The sequence below is a fragment of the Mesocricetus auratus genome, unplaced genomic scaffold (assembly GCF_017639785.1).
Source record: "Mesocricetus auratus isolate SY011 unplaced genomic scaffold, BCM_Maur_2.0 Super-Scaffold_100007, whole genome shotgun sequence".
Lineage (NCBI taxonomy): Eukaryota > Metazoa > Chordata > Mammalia > Rodentia > Cricetidae > Mesocricetus > Mesocricetus auratus.
Genome location: NW_024429191.1, coordinates 9,465,257 through 9,480,009, shown reverse-complemented (window position 1 = coordinate 9,480,009; position 14,753 = coordinate 9,465,257). Strand labels below are relative to the sequence as shown.

General features: G+C 50.2%; 1 protein-coding gene across 1 annotated transcript; it reads left to right on the top strand.

The window, feature by feature from the left end:
• The first annotated feature begins 526 nt into the window (after nt 1–526).
• On the top strand, nt 527–9,217 carry Npw (neuropeptide W). The gene is made up of 3 exons (XM_040747927.1): nt 527–719; nt 7,971–8,535; nt 9,014–9,217. Exons 1-3 carry the CDS (start codon nt 527–529, stop codon nt 9,123–9,125), a joined length of 870 nt encoding a protein of 289 aa, XP_040603861.1. The 3' UTR covers nt 9,126–9,217.
• Nucleotides 9,218–14,753: the final 5,536 nt, after the last annotated feature.

The window sequence follows — 14,753 nt, the reverse complement described above, 5'->3', positions numbered from 1 at the left end:
ACGCCACAGATCTAAAATACTACAAGAATTGACTCTCTCATAAAGAAAAATCTAGTGCAGTGTGTGTGGGTGTTGGCCCGAATTTCATCAATAACCAAGAAAACACAGATCAGTTAGTTGACTGTACAGTTTGCTAATCTGATGCACAGTCTGAGTTTCAGGCAGTGTCTAAAGTGCCCAGTAGAAAGAAAGCAAGTTTGACTCCCACCCGACCACCCTGTATGTAGGATGTCCCCAAGCTCCATTTGCCGATTTCATTCTAAGAGTCGGTGCTTTTCCAAAGTGTCCCGAAAGCACATGCAGGTAGAAAGGTAGCCGACATCAGTGAAGACTCTCTTTGCATAGTCCAAGTCCCCAGTGAGTCTTTCCAGGAGATCGGACAGAGTCAGGTCATGTCCAGACTCAAGGCTCTGAGGTGGAGTCTCTCGGGTGTTCAGGTGGGCTCAAGACATACAGGTCTCTGCTCTGCTCTGCACGACTGGCCTAAGGCCATGGATATCTGAGCAGCTTGGCCTGGTCCACCAAGATGGCATTGACTGTGTGCAGCGCCCAGTGCAGCGTGGCCCCGGTGTGCGACAGCTGCCAAGAGAGCCAGGCGCGCTGTGAGACCCTGGGCTCCCTGCTGCTTGAGGGCTCATGCAGGAAGGCCCCTCCGGGGGCCCGCAGTTCTTCCAGGGCAACCTCCATGGCACGCGTGCGGGCCATGACTCTGGACAGCGGTGAGAGCGCCCTGGACCAGTGGGATTCTGGAGAACGTTGTCTGTGCCTCTTGGGAGAGTTGCTTGGAGCTGCGCTGGTGTCTCCAGACCTTCTACGCTTGATGGGCCTCACAGGAGACCTTGGGAGGGGCCTTCTGTCCCTGACACGCGGTTCTGTGTGCTGGGAATGGGAATCTCTTACCCAGTGTTGTTTTGCTGGGGTAGACTCGGGCTTGTGCCTTCCTCTCTCTCTGGCAGAAGGTGGGCTCGCCCTGCTCTTCTCTTCAAGGTGGCCACTTGCGCGGTGGTGGTGGTGTCTGCAGGAGGAGTCACCCGAGCTTTGCCTAGGTCCCTTCTGCCTGGGATCCTTCAACTCTCGACCCTGCCCACTGTTTTCTTCTCTCCCTGGAGAGGCCTCAGAGATCCTGCCGGGGTTACCCCTACTTTCTTCTTCCTTCTGGTCTGTTGGCTGCTTTGTCTTGGACGGAGAAGGGCTGAGGGCATCTGGATACACGAATCCAGACTTCCCAACTTCTGTTTCAGCCATGTTTCTTGGCCACCAGAGCCTCACCCCTGTCTGCCTCAGTCTTCCTGAGAGGTCACTGGGAAAAGCACAACAAATCCTCTTAACCACTGAGCCTACTCTACAGTTGTCCTCACCCAACCCCTCTCCTTTTTAAGACAGGGTCTCCCTATGTGGCCCTGGCTGTTCTGGAACTCCCTATATATAGTGGCCTAAAACTCACAGAAATTTGCCTGTCTCTGTTGTCTGAATGCTGGGATTAAAGGTGTGTGCTATCATGCCTAGCCCTCTTTCCTGTCTTTAATCCCACCACTCAGGAGACAGAGGCAAGATGATCTCTGTGAGTTCAAGGCCAGGCTGGTCTACAAATCAAGTTCCAGGACAGCCTCCAAAACAAAACAATACAGAGAAACCCTGCCTTGAAAAACCAAATAAATAAATAGAATAAGATGAAAATATTAAAAAAGAAAGAAAGCCGGGCGGTGGTGGTGCACACCTTTAATCCCAGCACTCCGGAGGAGGCAGAGGCAGGCGGATTTCTGTGAGTTTGAGACCAGCCTGGTCTATAAAACTATAAAAGCCAGTCCAGGACAGCCTCCAAAGTCACAGAGAAACCCTGCCTTGAAACACCAAAAAAAAAAAAAAAAAGAAAAGAAAAGAAAAGAAAAGAAAAGAAGAAAGTGGTGCCGGGCATTGGTGGTGCACACCTTTAATCCCAGGATGCGGATCTCTGTGAGTTCAATGACAGCCTGGTCTACAGAGCGAGTTCCAGGACAGCCTCCAAAATAATACAGAGAAACCCTGTCTCGAAAAACCAAAACAACAAAAAAGAAAACAGAATATAGAACACAGAGAATACAGAAGAATAAAGAAGGAAACCATCCAAAGAGTGTGTGAGTGTCCTTTCCCTTACTCCCTCAGATAAAAAAGTCTTAGTACCCCTACTCCTTGGATTCCCTTGAGCTCTGCAATACTGAAGGCTGTCCCCAGGCAGTGAAAAATTTAAATAATCAAAATGACAGAGTTGGGAGTGTAGCTTGTTGCAAAATGCCTGCCTGCCTACCATGACAATGACAATGAATTCAAATCTCAAACCACCAAGGAAAAATAAAAATAACAGTGGACTTATGAACCTAGAACACTGGGAACTAGAATTCCCTGAGATCCTGCAGGATTTGTTTCTCCAAAATTAGGACACACACCTTGGAAGACCCAGCATTCAGACAATAGGATTCCACCTGAGGTGAAGCCACAGGCACTGGGAAGGCTTTATGAGTGAAGGACCAGACTAGGGCCAGCAGCTACAAGCTCTCTGAGGAAAAAGTCCGAGTCTCTTGAGTGGGGCTGCTATAATGGGTTGCTTCAGATGCTTGGAGACTGGGAAAGGTTACTACAGGGAAGTTTATCAGCTACTGGAATATTTAGGAAAATATCAAAATTAGGGTATAAAAACACAGAAAAATATTGTAGCTTTCAAGGAGAAAGGAAATGTAAATAGTATCTTGCATGAGGACTAGAGATGGCTCAGCATTTAAGAGCATTGCAGCTCTTCCAGAGGATCTGAGTTTGGTTTCAGCACCCATGTCCAGTAGCTCATAATCGTTTGCAACTCCAATTTAAGGGGATCTGACGCCCTCTTCTGGTCTCCTTAGGCACCTGGCATGCACATGACGTACATGCAGATGAAACACCCATATACATACAACAAATAATTTTGTTTTGTTTTGTTTTGTTTTGTTTTGTTTTTGGAGGCAGGGTTTCTCTATCCTGCCTCTGCCTCCTGAGTCCTGGAATTAAAATTGTGCACCACCACGACCAGGCTTTTTTTTTTGTTATATCTGTTTATCTCTGTGGGTGGGTGCACGCTTGCATGTGTGCCATGACACAAGCATGGAGGTCAGAGGACAGCAGGAGTTGGCACCCTCTTTCCACCATGTGGGCCTCGGGAATTGAGCTGGAGTCAATAGTCTTGCGGCAATCCCGTTGCCTGCTGAGTCATCTCTCTGGATCCATCTTTCTTTGGAATTGAGCCTGGGGACTCACACTTGCTAAGGAAGTGCTCTGTCGCAGAAATATATATTCAGTTCCTGCCCCACGCCCACTCTTTTGTTTCTTTGTTTTTCATGACAGGGTTCCTCTGTGCAGCCCTGTCTGTCCCAGAACTTCATCTGTAGACCAAGCTGGCCTCAAACTCTCTGAGATCAGCCTGAATGTTCGACTGCATGTATATGTGCGTACCACAGGCATATCTGGTGCCCAAGGAGGCTAGAACAGGGTGCTGTATTTCTTGGAAGTAAAGTTACAAATAGTTGTAAACTGCCATGCAGATGCTGGGAACCAACCCTGGGTCCTGTGCAAGATCAACAAGTGCTCTTAACTAATGAGCCATCTCTCCAGACCTGTAGCACAAATTGTAATTTTTCTTAATAATAAAACTCAGGCCGGGTGTTGGTGGCGCACGCCTTTAATCCCAGCACTCGGGAGGCAGAGGCAGGCAGATCTCTGTGAGTTGGAGACCAGCCTGGACTACCAAGTGAGTTCCAGGACAGCCTCCAAAGCCAAAGAGAAACCCTGTCTCGGAAAATCAAAAAAAAAACAAAACAAAACAAAAAAACCCTCAGCCGGGCTGGGCGTTGGTGGCACATGCCTTTAATCCCAGCACTTGGGAGGCAGAGGCAGGTGGATCTCAGTGAGTTCGAGACCAGTCTGGTCTACAAGATCTAGTTCCAGGACAGCCTCCAAAGCCACAGAGAAACCCTGCCTCGAAAAAAAAACAAAACTAAACTAAAAACTCAGCAACAGATATATTAGGGTTAAGGATCCGAGAAGCAAAGCGGCAGCCACTAGAGAGTTCTCATCTCTACCGACCGGAAGGGTGAGCCTGTCCTCAGACTGCATCTCCAGACTTCGTCTGCCTCCACCAAACCTCAGACGGCACTGAGCTCCTGTCTCCTCCAGCCTTATAGTCCTCTCCAGTGCTGGAATTAAAGGCGTGGGTTCCGAAGTGCTGAGATTACCTTTGTGTGAGCCCAAGTGCTGGGATTAAAGGTGTGTACCATCACGGCCTAGTCTCTATAGCTAACTAGTTTGGCTAGCTTGGCACTCTGATCTTCAGGTAAGCCACACTGGCTGACGACTTTCCATCCTCCTACCACAGCCTGCCTAGTTCTTGGGGTTACTGCCTGTTCCATCAAGCTTTCCTAGGTGCCAATCCCAGGATGGACTAAACAATTAATATGGTCACATAGATTTGCATTTCCCAGGGTACCTCCAGAGGGCGCCCCACACATTTCCTGCTCCATTGCTATTCCCTGGGGTCTGATTTGGAGTGAACAGCAGCGCCTGGGGACCTAGTGGCTTGACAGTAGCCTGTGTCGTGCCTAGCTGCCCGCCCACACCACTCTCCAGGCTGCTCTCTCCAGGACTAGGGTTCCCTTAGGAACACAGTGGTTAATGGGGGTGGCTTTCACTGACGCTTGTCTGGTCTCAAAGGTCCTCATGCCCAACAGCCTGCTCCCTCTACATCCTCTGCCGGCCCCATGGAAATGTTCGCTCTGACAGGCCTAGAGCTGTTGAAGCAGCAATAGATCTCCCCGACGAGTGCTGGAGTACTGACTGCTTACTGTGTGTCAGATACAGTTCCAAGGCCCACACCTTGCAGATGTGTGTGTATTTTTTTATTTGTTTGTTTGTTAGGTACAAGGTCTTGCTAGCCTGAAACTGGCTAGTCTCGAATATGTCGTCACTATGTAACACAGGCAGGCCTGGAACTCACCATCAACTCACCATCTTCCTTGCCCCCGCTTCCCAAGTGCTTGGGTGGCAGGCAGGTACTGTTCACACCTGGCATTATTTGCTTATAAATAAAAGACCACTCCCTCCTTTTACATTTTTGTTTCTTTTTCTTTTAAAGATTTATTTATTATGTATACAGTATTCTGCCTGCATGTATGCCTGCAGGCCAGAAAAGGACACCAGAAGAGGACACCGGATCTCTCTTTTTTTTTTTTTTTGGTTTTTCCAGACAGGGTTTCTCTGTGAGCAATATGGTTTGGTGGGAATTGAACTCAGGACCTCTGGGAGAGCAGCCAATGCTCTTTTTGTTTGTTTGTTTTGTTTTTTGAGATAGGGTTTCTCTGTAGCTTTGGAGCCTGCCCTGGAACTTGCTCTGTAGACCAGGCTGGCCTTGAACTCACAGAGATCCATCTGTCTCTGCCTCCCAAGTGCTGGGATCAAAGATGTGTGCCACACTGCCTGGCAACCATTCCCTCATTTAAAAGAAGGAAACTGAGGCAGGGGAGATTGTGGCACTTACTCTCTCCACCCTCATCAGCATCTGAGTCCGAGGCAGATTTGAGCCCAACTACCCAGACCCAGAGTCAGGTTCTCCAAGTGAGAGAGACCTAGAGGACCTGCTAGAACCCCTGGGGCTCTTCCACCTCGGAAGTAGGTGACTCCTCTTTCCCTCCACTCCTTTTGTAAAAACTCAGTCTTTAAATTTTTTATTATTTTGTAAGTATGGGTGTTTGTCCCGCATGTATGTCTCTGTCGTACATTCATCCTGTGCCTGAAGGGGCCAGAAGAGGACCTAGATGGTTGTGGGCCACTATGTAGGAGCTGAGAACCAACCCAGGTCCTCTGGGAGAGCAGCCAGTGCTCTAACTGCTGAACCATCTCTCCATTCCTCTTGTTTGAGGATCAAAATATGATATTTCAAGCTGGGAATGGTGGCATGTGACTGTAATCCAAGAGGATCAGGAGTTCAAAGTCATTCTAAGCTGGGTAGCACACCTTGGCTACATGAGAACCTCTCAAGAAACCAAAACCAGGGGGCTGGAGAGATGGCTCAGTGGTTGAGAACTCAGATTGGCTTCAAAGTCATGGTAACCCCCCTGCCTCAGCCTCCTTAGGCACATATCACCACGTCTGAGTGATGGCTCTGTTTTTTTTTTTTTTGTTTGTTTTTTGTTTTTTGTTTTTTGTTTTTTTTGGTTTTTACGAGACAGGGTTTCTCTGTGTTGTTTTGGATGGCTATGTTTGGTTTTTGTTTTTTTTTTTTTGGTTTTTACGAGACAGGGTTTCTCTGTATTGTTTTGGAGGGCTGTTTTTAATGGGTGATATTTCTAGTTACTACGCCCATCTCCCTCCAGGGCTATCCAACTCCTGTGGCAACTGCTCTTGAGTACACACACACTTTGAAAGTACATAAAAATAAAATAAAATGTAAAGGTGCATTTTAGTATTTTAATTATATGTAGGTGTGTGTGTCTGCATATGGGTATGTGCCAGCAAGTGCAGTTGCCCACTGGAGGTCAGAGTCTCAGACCTCTGGAGCTAGACAGAGTTATAGATAACCGTGAGCTACTTGATGTGGGTGCTAGGAACCAATGTCATGTCCTCACTGATGAGCTATCTCTCCAGACCCAAAAATAAATCTTCTTTTAAAAAGGACAAGGGGCCTGGAGAGATGGCTCTTCGGCTAAAAGCACTTGTTGTCCCTGCAGAGGACCCAGGTCTGTGTCCTAGATGCCACATAGTAGCTCACAACCATGTGTAGTTCCAATTCTAGATCCAATATCCTCTTCTAAACTCCACAGGTATCAGCTGTGCACATGGTGGCAATATATTCATATACATAAATAAAACATATTGAAAAATAAAAAAGATGATATCAGCAAAATCCCCGGTGTTGAGTATCTGAATGTGCTGTACCAGGAATGGCTTGTTTGTTGAGTGTAGGAGAGTTCTGACTATTATGAAGGATGGATATGGATGGTCAGGAAAGACTACATTAGGCCCTCCCCTCTTGGGGGGGGGCGCTGGAGGAACAAGTTGGGGATTTCTCCACCAAAGTCATTTCAGTGGCGTCCTGAAGGAGTTATGGGAGTTTGCTGGGGAGAAACATAAGGGAAGAGTGCTTTTGTGCATAGATGAACAAATGACAGGCTATGGGCGTGACGCCCCCACCCCCGGAGTTGAGTTTCTCTGGGGAAGAGGTCTTGTGAAGAGGCAGCATCACAGAGGAGCTCTGGAGTTTGGTAGGGCCGGGTCAAACCTGCTGAAGCTGAGGGCTCTGGGAGGGACTGCCTCTTAATCTTCTAGGTCTTGGGAAACCACAGGGATGGCTTCATATGGTCAAACTATCTGCGGGTCTGCCTACCTGCCTTCCTTCTCCCCCCTCCTCTCTCCCTCTTGTATTTCCTTCCTCTTCCTAGAGACAGGGTTTCATAGCTCAGGCTGACTAGGTAGTCCAAACTGACCTTGAACTCAGGACCCAAGCTGGGATTAGAGAACTGTTCCAATGCCTTGGCTCTAAACTCAAGGTTTCCAGGCATCCACCTGGAGTGGAGAATGGGTTAGTGTGGGAATTTAAGAGCTCTAATAGGCAGGAAGTGAGACAGCCCTCAGGGAAGGGTGGCCCCAGGCTCCCAGAACTCTGCCAGTCTCCTCTCAGTGAGATCTCTACCAGTAGCAACTCCCATCAAGGGAACATCCCTTTGCCACTGGCCCATCCTTGTGTTCTGAGTTCATGGCACCGGGACTCCCTCCCTAACATTTCCCTTCCTGGGGTTGAGGGAAGAGCAAGCAGGTATATACCCGCTAGAGCCTCAAGAGCAATCTAGCTGGCGACCTACTCAGTGAGATGCTTCTGGTTGCCTGGGTTCCCTTTTCTCCCTCCCTCCCTCCATCCTCCTCTCCCTTGGGTGAGCGCGGCAGGTGCCGCGGGGGCGAGCCGGGGCGTGGCCACTGAGAGACAATAGTCATAGGACTGACTAGTCTCCTCCAGCCTCCTGACCTCCGACGTCCTAATTCCACTGCAGGCATAAACCCTGTTCTTGGCCTAGCCCGCCAAGGGGCCATAGACGTGAGCGCGCTGGCGCCGAGCGGAGAAGTGCGGGGCCCCGGGCCGGGGGTTCCTGTGAATCGGCCCCTGCTGCGGCTGCTGCTGCTTGTGCTCCTGCTGCCACTGCCCTCCGGGGCCTGGTACAAGCACGTGGCGAGTCCCCGCTATCACACCGTGGGACGCGCCTCGGGTCTGCTCATGGGGCTGCGCCGCTCGCCCTACCTGTGGCGCCGTGCCCTGGGCGGGGCCGTTGGCCCGCTCTCCCGGGACACTCTGGTCCCGGGGCCGGTCACCGGCAGCGCTCTTCACCTGCTTCCTTCGCCGGTGCAGGAGCTGTGGGAGGCAAGACGCCGGAGCTGGCGGGCTGGGCTTCCCGTCTACGAGTCCCAGAGTCCGCGGGACCTGCAGCGAGCCCGCCAACCGGAACAGTCGCTGAGCCTGCGATCCTGGATCTCAGCGGAGTCCGCTAGGTAAGTGGGAGAAGGAGGGGGCAGGGGATGGCAGCTGCCAAGGGAGTTTCCAGGGGTCTATGACCAACAGCTCCTGTGTACTGGTGTTTTGTGTTTTTTGTTTTGTTTTGCTTTTGCCTTGTAACTCAGGCTGAACTCCTGATCCTTCTCTTACCTACCAAATGGTAGGATTACAGGTGTGCACCACCACACCCAGTTTACGTGGTACTAGAATGGAACCCAGTACCTAAGCAAGCACACTGCCGATTGAGCCGTAGTTCCGGCCCTTGCTTGTTTGTTGTTTTGTTTTGTTAGGGATTATTCTTCTCCATCCTCCTGGGTGCTGATTTTACAGGTGTGGCCACCACACTCCCACCCTCCCTACCCATTTTGTCTCCCATTATGTTAGGAGAATTTCCCAGAGTCCCTTCCCTAGCATCCTGAGGACCGAATGGAGCGCGTTTCCAGTGCCTCCGGAGTCCTACTCTGTTCTTTCTAGAGCTTTGGGAGAGACGCTTCGCGCCCAGCCATGGTTTCTGCAGCACATCCTCAATGCCGACCCTGACAGACTCCAGGACCGTCCCAAGAACTTACAGCGCCTCCGTGCCTGACCTAGGCAGAAGCCGTCACGACTGTTTCCAGGGAGCACAGCTTCAGCCAGTCCTCGTGGTCTGGTCAATAAAACCAACCTGATTCTTGCGCCCCCGCGTGTGACCCTTTTTCTCCGTTGTGTACTTTGCGTCTAGCTTCAGGGAGTACATAGCTGCGCGCCCACGCCCTGGCAAATGTCAAGAACCCCCTCTCTGACCAGACCAGCTCATCAATCTGTCCTTAGGGGCACAGTCGGGGGTGGGGTGGGGAGCAAGGCTGAGATGCTTCCGGACCTAGGGTTGCTTCCTCCGTAGAGATCCGTTCCCTGTTTATCGATGTAGACATCGGTTCAGGGTCCAGAATATAGCGATCCATCCTACAGACCCCTACAGGAATCAGGGCATACACTTCCGGGGGTCCTGCCTGGCCACTGAAACCTCACGAGTGGGGTCTCCAGGTGGACCTCACTCCGCCCTCTGTCCAGACTTCTCTACACTGTGAGCTTTGCCCCTAGCCCAGGCAACCCACCAGGACTTTTGCTCACTTCCTGGTATTAATTTTAAGCCTGAATTTTCTCGAACCCCTTCCGTCCCCTCAGCATCTGAATCAGGGTAAGCAGAAGGCTTCCACTTTAGGGAGGAAGCCCCTCAGCCCTCACGCCTGACCTCTCCTCTGCATTTCCAGCCATTTGCTCTGGCCCCACACAAAATACACTTTGTCAAGCTGTGCACTGGGGCACAGGCCTGTGATACTAGCACTAGACCGACTGAGGCAAGAGGATTGCTGAGTTTGAGATCAGCCTGAGTTACATAGTAATTTCCAGGCTAGCTTGGAACAAAGCATGCAGGACAGACAGACAGACACATCTTTGTGCTCCCTTCAGCTTCACACATCTGGGACCCTTCACCCTTTGCTGCCTCTTCTCAGATCTGAATGCGGGGATCACCTGTGTGACCCCAAACCTCCCTGTCATCTGCTGTTAGAACTCTCTCTTGGTGCACTTAGCAAAGACTAAGAGCAGGTAGATCCTGCCTGCTGCCCGCTCTGGCCAGTCTTCTGACCTACAGCTTATAGCCTCTTCCCAACTTGGCCCCTAGATGTCAGCACTCCCCGCCCTCAAAAGTTAAAAAATGATGTGCATGAGTGTTTTGCCTGCATGTATGCAAGCTCACCACATGCCTGTGGGGGTTCTTGGAGGCCAGAAAGGGAACTAGAGAAGCAGGTGGTGTGAGACACCCAGTGTGGGTGGGGGCTGGGGATTGATCTCGGGTCCTCTGAAACTTAACTCCTGAGCCATCTCTCTGGCCCCTAAAATTTTAAATTGCACTTTATTTATTTCTGTTCTTGTGTTTCTTTCTTGTGTGTGGGCACACAGCCCTGAAGGTCAGAAGACAACATACTAGAACTGATTTTATCCTACCATGTGGGTCCCAGCGACCAAATTTAGGTCTTCAGACTTGGCACCCACTAAGCTATATCACCAGCTCTTTGAATTTTTTTTTAAATTTATTATGTTCACAGTGTTCTGCCTGCACATATGTCAGGTCGCCAGAAGAGGGCACCAGATCTCACTATAGATGGTTGTGAGCCACCATGTGGTTGCTGGGAATTGAACTCATGACCTCTGGAAGAGCAAGCAGCGCTCTTAACCTCTGAGCCATCTCTCCAGCCCCAGCTCTTTGAATTTTTAACTATTTTATCTACTTATTCATCTATTTGTGTGACTGTACATCTTCCAAGGCACACGTGTAGCTGCCAGAGGACAACTTGTAGGAGCTGGTTCTCTTTTGACACCATGTAAGTCCCAGGGATCAAACTCAGGACATCAGGTTTGGCAGCAACTACCTTTTGGCTGGTCAGGGAGTGCTACTTTATCCTAATTCTTGTGGAGCCCTAAATTTATTTACCTTGGTGTCACATAGCCCTTCCTCTGGTACAGGAGAATGGGACATTCCTGACTCCTCAAGTAGAACAACTCTCTCTTATTTTTTGGGGGGGGGACAGGGTTTTTCTACATAGCCCTAGCTGTCCTGGAACTCACTATGTAGACCAGGCTGGCCTCGAACTTACAGAGATCTGCCTGCCTCCTGAATGCTGGGACTAAAGGTGTGCACCATCACATCTGACCCAGAGTTTTGACTGTGATCCTCAACAAATTTAACCTTCCAAAACACCAGTGACCTGACCATGTCATCCGCAGAGGTACAGAACTCCACGGGCTCCCCACTGCCCATGGGATAAGCTTAATGCCCTCATGCCCTATACTCAGCTGTATTTGTTCCCTGTGCCCCTACCTCCTACTGAAGCTTGCAAGATTCATGAGCGCAGAGTCCAGAGCAGCCTGGGTAGCCTAGGGTGTACACTACAAAAGACTCTTGAGGGCTTCAGGCTTCTTTGGGGGCTTCTCAAGCTCTGCCCCCCCCCATGCGTAGGCCAAGGTACACAAACCTCTGTTTCCTTGGGTCTGAGCAATGTTTACCCAGTGCTTGTCAGTGCTGGTGCCTAATGCCAAGCAGTTAGCAAATGTTTGGTCACAAGGGCTGGGCCACTTGCTTACGTAGCCTAGAGCGGTCCCTTTCGTGAGAAGTAGGTGCCAGGTCCAGGGTGAAGGCAAAGCTAGCTGAGGCCTATTAGACATCTGGCGTCACTGCCTATTATTCCCCAAGGCTCAGGTTCCTATGCTTGGGTGGTGTAACCAGTCCCAGGGGCTTAACCAAATTCCAATTCCGCAGAACCGAAATTGAACTAAACCAGGGAACTGAGGTCTAAATAAGAGGACTTTCTTGTTACCTCACTCGCTACCCCGGTTTCCCTCCCCCCATGGTGCGATCACACTTTCTTCCGCCAGGTGGCGCGACGCAACTGCTGTTGGCGGGCCACAGGCAGGGAAGGGAGCTAGACCCAGGCGGGAAGGGGGCGGGGCGAGGTCTCGGAATCCTTGAAGGTGGCCAGTTTCCTGTCCTTCCTTTCCAGTCTTTCTCTTCCTGCCTTGTCTCATTTTCTCTGGATTTCTGCTTTTTTTCTCCCTTCGTTACGCGGATCCCGCCTGCTCCAATTTGGGACTCTAAAGAGAAGGCGCCGTGTAGTCTGAGGGAGAAAGCCCTAGCGAGACCTGGTAGATGGCGTGCAGGGCCATTACTGCCCATTAGGGTAGCAGAGCTTTCCCAGGACGATCCCAGCCTTTACCCAGTGGCAGGATAATGTTCCCACCCCTGGGACTGCGTTTCCCAGGCCCCGCCCACACCCAGCTTTGGCTCTTTCAAGAGGGATGCACATACATTTTTCAGTGTTTTGTGAAAAAACTCTGTCCCACCACGGGGTGTAGGCCAGACCCGGTCTAAGTTGCCTTTAGATAATCCAAAAGAGAGGAGGGCTGAGAGGTGGGAAAGGCCAGCTCTCTGTCGCACGGTGGCCCACTTGGATAGTAAGTTGTAGGGTAGAGTGAAGCCGAGTGGGCGACATTCCTCAGAGCTTCTGATGAACTTCTTGGATGTTGCTGGCCTTGCGCTAGGTCTCCCCATCTTGAAGGATGAAAAATGCTGGGCAGTGGTGGTGCACATCTTGAATCCCAGCACTCGGGAGGCAGAGGCAGGCCTCTGAGTGAGTTCGAGGGCAGCTTGGTCTACAGAGAGAGTTCCAGTACAGCCAGGGCTACCCCACTGGCCACCTTCCCATTATCTGATGCCCTCACCCCGTGGGAACATACACCTTCAAGTCTTGCTGGCCTGTTTCTACTTGCTACTCCACCTGCTGCTCAGGTCCACGGGGTGTTCTGTCTACCCAAAGCCTCTGGGAGGCTTAGAGAAGAAGGTCTAGGAGTTGTGGTCTCAGAGAAGCCGATCACACCCCCTTTCCCACTGCAACAAGCCTCCCCTTGTCCACTGTGTCTGACACTCATTCCTGCTCCCCCTTGAAAAATGGTCACCCTTGGTCTGCCCTGGCTGTTTTCTCTTCATTTTGAGACAGGGTCCCACTATATAGTCCTGACCGGACTGGAACTCACAGGAATCCACCTGCCTCACTTCCCTAGTGTTGGGACTAAAGGCATTATCCACTACACCTAGCTCCATTTTGTTGTTTAAATAGGCATTTCCTTGTCCAGTTTGATTTGTGGGGTGTGTGTATTTAATTGGGGGTGCAAAGGCCAGGAGAGGGCGTTGAATTCCCCTAGAGCCGGAGTTACAGACGGTTATGGGCAACCATGTAGGTGCTGGGAACCAAACCCAGGTCCTCTGCAGCAACAGTAGTTTTCTCCACTGAGCTATCTCTTCAGCCTGTTTTATTTTCTTCTTGAGTCAAATTCTCATGTAGCCCAGGCTGGCCCCAAAGTCACTATGTAGTTGAAGGTCTTGAACATCTCATCTCCTGGCTTTCCCTCCCAAGTGTTCAGGTTACAAGCGCGAACACCAGGTTTATGGAGTGGTTAGAGCCAATCTAAAGCTTCCTGCATGCTAAGCAAGCGCTCACTCGTCCAGCTGCATCCTCATCCCTGTGTTTCTGTTTGTGAGACAGGGTCTTCCTGTAGCTTAGGCTGGCTTCTAACCCACGGCAATCCTACCTCAGCTTCCATTCGGTCTGTTTTTTGTTTTTTGTTTTTTTGACATCGTTTCTCTGTAGTGTTGGAGGGGCTGTCCTGGAACTTGCTCAGTAGACCAGGCTGGCCTGGAATTCACAGAGATCCACCTGCCTCTGCCTCAGGAGTAACGGGACTAAAGGCATGTGCTACCACCACTCAGTCTGATTTTAAAGTTTTAAAAAGTGTTTTTAGAATTATTTATTTTTATGTACATAAGTGTTTGCCTTGCATGCATATGTGTGATCTAGCATGCCTAGTGCTGGGAGGGCATGGGAGCCCCTAGAACTGGAATTACGAATAGTTGTGAGTTGACATGTGGGTCCTGGATGTGAAACCCGGGTCCCTTGAAAGAACAATAAATGTTCCAAAGACTCTTAACTGCTGAAACATCTTTCTAGCTCTAAAGTCCCATTTTTTTTCCCCAGAGACAGGGTTTCTTGGTGGCTTTGGAGGCTGTCCTGGAACTAAAAGTCCCATTTTTCTTAAATGATGGCTTTCAAAACATTTTGTTTGTTCCTGTTAAGAGATTTATTTGTTGCCAGGTTGTGGAGGCAGTGCGTGCCTTTGATCCCAGTACTCAGGAGGCAAAGGCAGGCAGATCTCTGTGAGTTTCAGGTCAGCCTGGTCTACAGCTTGAGTTACACAGAGAAACATGGTCTCTAAAACCAATATATATAAAATTTGTTGCCAGATGGTGGTAGCTTATCAGCCCCCCCCCCCCAGGATTTCTCTGTGTAACAGTCCTGGTTGTTTTGGAACTTGTTCTGTAGACCAGGCTGATCTCAAACTCACAGAGATCCACCTGCCTCTGTCTCTAGAGCGTCTCGATTAAAGGTGTGCACCACCACCACCACCACCACCACCACCACCACCACCACCACCACCACCACGCCCAGCTCTGGCACACACCTTTAATCCCAGAATTTGGGACATAGAGGCAGGTGGATCTCTGTGAGTTCCAGGCCAGCCTGTTTTAGGACAGCCAGGGCTACACAGAGAAACCTTGTGTATGGGGGTGTTTATTTGTTTATTTATTTTATGTATATAGGTGCTTTGTCTGCATGTATGAATG